Below are 8888 nucleotides of genomic sequence, written 5' to 3'. Positions count from 1 at the left end.
ACTTACTTTTACCTGACATTATTTTCTAATCTAAAATACATCTTTTATTACACTGTTTTGTCTTGTTTATTAGACCTTTGTAGACGTAGAACAGATGATTTGAGACGGAGGATGAAAAGTTTTATTTTTATTATTTCTGAGAGAAAAAAATTGTTACCAGGCTAATATTTTCGATAAAAAATAATAATTGTGTATACAAGGAAATCTTTGAAAAGAAGTAAAGTTCCAATTACTTCTTTTCACAGAATTTCTTGTATAAAATGTTCTTTAAAATTCTATATGTGTCTTTGATTCACCAGACGTAACAATTTTATATGGTTTTGTTTTATAATACACAAAATGTACAAAAATTATTTTATTGCAGACTTTAACTTTTCTTTAAATTAATAAATACATAACTGCATTAAAGCAAGGACAAAGAAAGTAAGAAAATACTTACTATCTGGATGGTGCGGATGAACCCTAACGGCTCTTTCAACACACGAAAGTTGATGTCCATTTGTACGACAGAGGAGACCACTAATCAATACACGCAGAGGGTTTCACAGCCTCTGTAATACGAGTAATACGGAATGTAGCTTGACTAATCACGTAGCTATGTGGTGAATGGGGGAACAAAATCAAAGATTACAGTAATAAGCGTTATTAAAAAAAAAGACAGGAAAAAGAATATGTTTGAAAAATGGGACAGCATACGATCTTAATTTTGTATATATATATATAATAGTTTCACCTCAGAACTAACAGTACTGTAGCAACTAAAACACAGGAGATGGAACAAGGCACTTAAGGTTAGTGTTTACAGAGATTTATATCGTTTAATGTAAAAATCCAAACAGAAAAAGATCCAGAAGATCACTGTGGAAGTAGGATTCAGGAGGATACGTGTCCATCGATCCGATCAATAACAATTTATCGATGCTTACGATGTTCACGATAAAGACTGTAATAACCCATACAGCGTCAAGTATACACCGTCTATCGATTCCTACAGCACAAAGATACAACTGCTATGAAAACGCTTTCGCTTCGCAGGATTCAAATGAACTTTATTTGCTGAACAAATTGGAGCAAAATAAACAGGCTAAGTTTTACACTCACTAAAGCTTAAGTCTTAGCTACAGTTTGTTTTACGTAGTCAATATTAGGCGCAGATTAGCCCAATAAAACTTTGAAATGGACTATAAATTCTTAACATATTCCCAAGAAATCCAAATAACCATTCAACATGTTTTAAAAGTACTGATACAGCACGCAATAAATCTGATAGATAGCTTAGTGTTATAAGATGTCACATCATTGACTTCCGTTAGTAATATAAGTATCTATAAACTGTTTAAAAATAAGTTTAGCATTGATCACATGAAATATATGCCTCTCAGAGAATGGAAACCATAGTATACAACACTTGAATGAGAGAATGGAAACCATGGGATACCACACTTGAGAGAGAGAATGGAAACCGTAGTATACAACACTTGAGAGAGAGAATGGAAACTATAGTATACAACACTTGAATGAGAGAGTGGAAACCATAGTATACCACACTTGAGAGAGAGTGGAAACAATAGTATACAACACTTGAATGAGAGAGTGGAAACAATAGTATACAACACTTGAATGAGAGAGTAGAAACCATAGTATACAACACTTGAATGAGAGAGTGGAAACCATAGTATACAACACTTGAATGAGAGAATGGAAACCATAGTATACCACACTTGAGAGAGAGAATGGAAACCATAGTATACAACACTTGAATGAGAGAGTGGAAACCATAGTATACAACACTTGAATGAGAGAATGGAAACCATGGGATACCACACTTGAGAGAGAGAATGGAAACCATAGGATACCACACTTGAGAGAGAGTGGAAATCATAGTATACCACACTTGAGGGAGAGTGGAAACATAAAACAAGAAAAGTAAGAGAGATTGGAAACCATAAGAGAACATTGGAAAAGTTAAAACAATACGTTATAAAGAGCTGAAACCATAATATACAACACTGAGAGAATATGGAAACTGTAAGACACAACACTTGTAACAGAGTCGAGACCACAAGACACAAGAGTTATGAGAGTAGAAATCATAATACTCAACATCTGAGATAGTGTTTAAGTGGTAATCATAAGACACAATATCTTAGAGTGACTGGAAACCATAAGACTCAATACTCGAGGACTGGAAACTACAAGACTACACTTGAGAAAGAGTAGAAACCATAAGACACGGCACTTGAGAGACTGTAAAGAACAATAATACTGAAGACCATAAGACAACAGTTAAGAGAGACTGAGAAACAGAAGATGGAATTGAATATTCTCTTCTCTTACAAAAATCAGAAGATTTTTTATTATGATGTTAAACTCCTGAAAGCTGACGAAGCAATGGGCTGTAAAATTCCATTTTTCATATTGCATATGAAATACCATTTGCGATAATGTTTCAGTTAAAGAGCTCTAGTGTTGAACGAAGAGTCTTCTGGACAGTAAAAAGAAGATCTGAACTGCTATTTTTACACATTTATACTTAAAGTTCTTTATGTACTAGTTAAGAAATGTGTGAAATATGTACATTCTAGCGGTTTTAATACAAAAAAAGTTACTTGAATAGATATCTTTAGTTGCCAGGAAATGTCGTTATTTCTTGCTGCAGCTCCATATTAAGAGATTTGTATTTACAAAACCTGTATGTATTTACATACAAGCTCATATAGACACACATACGATAAGTAAGTATGTATGATGAAAATTTCGCTAATCGGTTGTTTATTTCAGTCCGAAACTATGTAATGAACGACTAGTAAAACCTTAATATCCCCAGCTTTAAGAACTAAAACACAAACTAATATTTGGGCTTCACAGGCTCGACTACAATATATATACTTTATATCTTGCACTTCTGATTATTTCCCTTTATACCTAATGTTGTTTTTAGTTTTAACACATCAGGTCGAAGAGCAGCCATACTATTGCGAAAATGATTTTTTATCTATTTGCTCGCATTTAGATCACAAATGTTTGAGTGGAGAAGGCGAAAAGGCTTGAATTTTATTCTAAAAGGAAAACAGTTATAATATTCTATGAAAAAGAAACTGTAAATAATATATGGAGATACTTTTAAAAGTACTGAACGAAACATGAAATCTTGACTATAAAGTATCTGTTGTCAGAAAGAATATATGTAACAAATAAACACTTACAAAGAAAACCTTACGATTAAACATTAAGGTGACATTAATTTCCAGATATAACCTGAATATGAAGATAATACATTTATCATTAAACGACAACAACCATAAAATTTGATTCTCCCAGCATTACATTATGTCTCTTATAGTTTAATACTATTTATATAGTAAATTATACACTGATATCTATATTTCTTTCAAATCTGTATTAAAAGAATAAATATTAGGTTAGTAATTATGGAATATTATTTTTATTTCTTGGTTTGTTATTGAATTCGTGTTCGTAGTTCTGGGGAGTTAGAGAAGTTCAGTAATACTCAGATTGTGCGTTGAAGCCAATAGGAATCCTGAAATAATTTCAATCTTGCTCTAGGGCTGTTGTATTTCCGCATTTCCAGTGGGTTTCTGTTTCGGTTTTGTGTTATGGCTAGATTGTACTTGATATAATACATATATATTGTGCTCTTTTCACTTCTTTGAATATTTTCGTTTCTGTGTTTTTGTGGCCTATTGTTTATGTTATTTTCCCTCATCAATACTTGCATACTCCCTTCCCCCTCCCACCAGAGTAGAGTAGATTAAAAAATCATGTTTTGTTTTTTCAAAGCACGTAAAGAGATGTACCTCATTAAATGTACAATCTGTGAATCCAAAGATGTTAGCATGAATGTTGCATTAGTCAGTGGAAGGAAGAAGTGCGAATAACAGATGAAAGTTGAGAAGAAAAACGTCGAAAAGAAAAATAAATAAACATGATTTTGTCAAAGAATGAATAATATAGAATTTTGTTTAGCGGACAAAAATATATGTTTTGTTTGTTTGAAATTAAGCTCAAAGCTATACAATGGGCTATCTGTGCTCTGCCTACCACGGCTATTGAAACCCAGTTTCTAACGTTGTAAGTCCGCAGACATGCCGCTTTGCCACTGGGGGGTTACATGTTTGGAGAAAGAATAAAAAATAAAAGGAATAAACAATATACTTAAAAACGAAAGGCGGCAAACATAAAACAAGAGCAAGATATAATGGGACAGATAGATAGATAAATAGATATACAAAGAAACAGTAGAACAGATAGATAGATATACAAAGAAACAGTAGAACAGATAGATAGATATACAAAGAAACAGTAGAACAGATAGATAGATATACAAAGAAACAGTAGAACAGATAGATATATACAAAGAAACAGTAGAACAGATAGATAGATATACAAAGAAACAGTAGAACAGATAGATAGATATACAAAGAAACAGTAGAACAGATAGATATATACAAAGAAACAGTAGAACAGATAGATAAACAAAGAAACAGTAGAACAGATAGATAGATATACAAAGAAACAGCAGAACAGATAGATAGATATACAAAGAAACAGTAGAACAGATAGACAGATATACAAAGAAACAGTAAATCAGATAGATATATATACAAAGAAACAGTAGAACAGATATACAAAGAAACAGTAGAACAGATAGATAGATATACAAAGAAACAGTAGAACAGACAGATAGATATACAAAGAAACAATAGAACAGATAGATATACAAAGAAACAGTAGAACAAAAAGATAGATATACAAATAAACAGCAGAACAGATAGATAGATATATAAAGAAACAGTAGAACAGATAGATAGACAAAGAAACAGTAGAACAGATAGATAGATATACAAAGAAACAGTAGAACAGATAGATAGACAAAGAAACAGTAGAACAGATAGATAGACAAAGAAACAGTAGAACAGATAGATAGACAAAGAAACAGTAGAACAGATAGATAGATAAACAAAGAAACAGTAGAACAGATAGATAGATATACAAAGAAACAGTAGAACAGATAGATAGATATACAAAGAAACAGTAAGACAGATAGATAGATATACAAAGAAACAGTAGAACAAAAAGATAGATATACAAATAAACAGCAGAACAGATAGATAGATAGATATACAAAGAAACAGCAATAGATAAAGAGAGGTTGAGAAATAAATAAATAGTCGGCTAACTAGACTAATATATAAATGGACAGGTAGCTAAGTGTAGAAAGTGTAGAATAAGTGAATTGATAGATGTGACAGAAATATATAGAAGTAAAGTATCAGATGATCCTAATATTCAAATTTAATTATTTTTTTTTCTTGAAATTTAAGGAGTGCAAGAAAATAAGTAGTTTGATATTAAACAGAATTAAATGAACTATGTACAACACTGCATTGCGCTTTTTTATACTATAAACTCACCTCACTTTGTACCTTTGCCAAATTGTACTCCTAAACTCTTGTCCGTTTAAAAGACCAAGACGTTGGGTGCTTAATCTTACTTTCCCCCCTAGATAATGACTACACTTAATTCTACAATCTTATCGTTCTTCTGGCAAGGCTTTCGTTTTCTCAAACACTCAACAACAAACCTCCCCACATACCACCTTATCATGCTTCAATCGATCTGGTTGTGGTACCTTTTCAGAGAAATGTAATGGATAAGAACCAACCAATAGTAACACACTTTCTAAGCCCTCATTTCCATTAGTAACAGAAGAGAGCGATATGATATAAACGTGAAATATAAAATATTTTATTCTGTCTTTCATTTCGGGTAAAACACTTACGTTTTTTGTTTTGTTTTTTACATTTTTTGAATTACAGCATGTTAAATTCACTAACCAGAAAAGTGCTGAAGTAACATATCAGGCGCTTTTGAGATCGATAATTATTGATTTATTTCAAGTCAAACATACTTAATTTTAAAAATAAGAAATCTAATTTCCTGATCAAAATAGTAAAAAATACAATATACTAATACCCCCCCTCTATATATATATATATATATATATATACTTGTAGGTAAGAAAGAAATAAAAAGTAATTATTTTATTAGTAAGTACTAATAAATAAATTAATTACAAAGCAGTGGGATAGGTAGCGCTACAAGATAGAGAATTTTGAATAAAATAAGACTGAGGTTATGATTGTGTTGGATTTAAACAAGAATCAAAGGAGAGAAATATCGCAGAATAGATGATAAAAGAGAGGACAATATTTTCTTCTGTGAGAACATAAAAAATAATTGTTTTAGGCTATATTTTTGATATTCTAATTTAGATGTTTTGGTTGCTAAAGAACGTTATTTGGTGTGACGTCTAGAAGTTTCATGAAAGTGTGGATGTATCAAATTTTCGTGAGGTATAGAGAAAATATTTAAATACCAGAAGATTGTTGGTTAGTTCGTTTTTCAATGATTTAAAAATTGAGTCAGTCGACGAGTTGTTTATTTAGAAAATCTGTTACCGTATTGTCAATCAACTAATGAGTGTATTAGCCATGCCATTTTTAAGTTTTGTCGTCAATGTACAGTAGAAAATTTACAAATAGGTATATGGTCGCGTATCATTGAGTTCGGAATTTCTGCTGAGACGCTATTTTTGAACTCTGGTTTACTAGCAAACATAGCATGTAGAATGTTATTGAAGAAATAAATAACTAGTGTCAAATAAGTGTCCTGACTGAAAGAAGGCTGAAGTTGATTTTCATTCTTATTACCCTCGCCCACGGAGGGGCGAGGGTATTGCAATCTGGTTCGAAACTAAATAAACCGATGTACACGAAAATTGTACACAAGATGAGAAATCATATGGAACACTCCTTCCCCAATTTGATCTGGATCACTTTGAACCAATTTTTATAATGGGTAGATATGACATATTTGCAGTTTTGGGTTAATAACTCTGTAAATTGCGATCGGATTTGTACCCAATTTCATGAACACATTAAGGTTAAGACTCTTCATCACACTATAAAAATAATCCGAATCATTAATCATTCTGTAACTGAAAAGGAATTTCTGAGTTTTATAAGGTGAAATTTGACATTATCAAATATAAACACATGCAGTCTCGAAATGGACCGGCGGGGCGAGGGTATGTAATCTTTGAATGCTCTTGTTCAAAGAATGACGTGTATTTAACGTCACATAAAAAAAAATAAAACCAAATGAGACAAACAGTTGAACTCAAATTATACAAATAATCAATGACAAAAACAAACAAACAAAAAACAACAATAATCTAAAACACAATAGCTAACACTTTGTTTGGAACCCTGAACTTGAGGTTATTGAATTTTCCAATACACTTCAATAACTATAAGTACACTCAAATTAATTAAGGAACTTTTCAATATGTTTCAAGCAACGTAAGAACGTTCAAAGTAAGAAATTTTGGGGAGTGTTATAATGTGGCAGTCAATCCCACTATTCGTTTGTAAAGAATAACCCAAGAGCTGGTGATAAGTGGTTCCTGGTCAAATATATGAAGTGTCCCGATTAATAAGCTTATAACAATCACAGTTGTATCTTCCGATGTTTATAGTATACTAACTATAGCAAACCAGTAATAGATACTGTTTTTGGTGCGTCACGTTGGTTATATTTATAGGCATGTGGAGAGTTTCTTGAAATTTCAGTTTACGTAACAATATTGACGCTAACACTAGTTTATGTACACACATATATTGTTGAGTCTTACACTCGAGAATCTTCTACAACTTTAGAGAATAGAAGGGAGTTTCACAATACATATTTAACATAAGTTATGCATATTTCTAAATATAAATTTAATTTAAAGAAACATCGATATTAAAATGAATATATAATAATAAATCCGTCACAACGCCCTCCTTATATATATACATTGACAACAATACATTAAATATAATACATTATTGACAGGAATACAAAACTTCAATAACTTGGAAATGTAATCCAACAAGTGCATTTCTTTCGGATCATCTTCCAACCGTTGTTTCTTCAGCAACTTCAAAGGACCACGCACTGAATGGCCAAACACCAACTCAAACCCTAACGATTCCTGAACCGACTCACGAAATTAACTCCTTCATCCCAATCGTTCTCGTTATCGAGACAATAACTCCACATCATAGTTTTCAAGGTAGAATGGAATCTCTCAAGAGCAACTTGCGATTCTGGATGGTACCCACTAGATTTGATCTGTTTTTCAATGAACTGATAAACAACTTGTTGAAACAATCCCGACATAAAATTTGATCCCTGATCAGACTGAATTTCATTGGACAAGCCAACAAAAGTAAAGAAATTAATCAAAGCCTTAGACATTTTTGGGGCTGAAATGTTTCTCAAAGGAATAGCTTCAGGGAATTGAGTGGATGCGCACATGATAGTCAACAAATGCTGGTTCCTGAACGAGTTTTTGGTAAAGGTCCAACCCAATCAACAATCACATGATAGAAGGGTTCTTGGAAAGCCGAGATAGGTTTCAAAAGAGCAACAGGAATTTTCTGGTTAGGTTTTCTGACCAACTGACAAGTATGACAAGTTTTACAAAACTGAGAAACATCTTGCCTAATTTTTGGCGAAAAGAAATGTCTCATAATTTTGTCAAGTCTTGTTCTCATCTAAATGATCTCGCATAGGGAGTTCATGGGCAACTTTCAATATTTCAGAACTATATGCTTTGGGAACAACGCTTTAATAAACAATAGCCAAGTACTCTGAAGCTGGAATATCTGGTGGTCTCCATTTCCTCTTAAACACACCATTTTTGAAAAAATAACCATTTGGAACTTTCTTCAGTTCATCTTTTGGGAGTGCACATTTAAATAGGAAGAGATCTGTGGATCCTTTTGTTGCTCAGATCCCTCACGTCCATTGTTGTTCCT

General features: G+C 32.3%; 1 protein-coding gene across 1 annotated transcript in view; it reads right to left on the bottom strand.

Annotated features, from left to right (window-relative positions):
• LOC106460203 (synaptophysin-like) overlaps nt 1-5605 on the bottom strand; it is a 23143-nt gene extending 17538 nt beyond the window's left edge. Inside the window, exons 1-2 of the mRNA XM_013919887.2 lie at nt 5436-5605; nt 440-551 (exon numbers count right to left, since the gene is read on the bottom strand). Of these exons, the coding sequence (XP_013775341.1) occupies nt 440-499 (60 nt within the window). The 5' untranslated portion in view covers nt 500-551; nt 5436-5605. The remainder of the gene's footprint in view (nt 1-439; nt 552-5435) is intronic.
• Nucleotides 5606-8888: the final 3283 nt, after the last annotated feature.

This window comes from Limulus polyphemus, unplaced genomic scaffold (assembly GCF_000517525.1).
Source record: "Limulus polyphemus unplaced genomic scaffold, Limulus_polyphemus-2.1.2 Scaffold728, whole genome shotgun sequence".
In the NCBI taxonomy this organism is placed as follows: Eukaryota; Metazoa; Arthropoda; class Merostomata; order Xiphosura; family Limulidae; genus Limulus; species Limulus polyphemus.
This window is presented reverse-complemented; position numbering and strand designations above follow the sequence as displayed.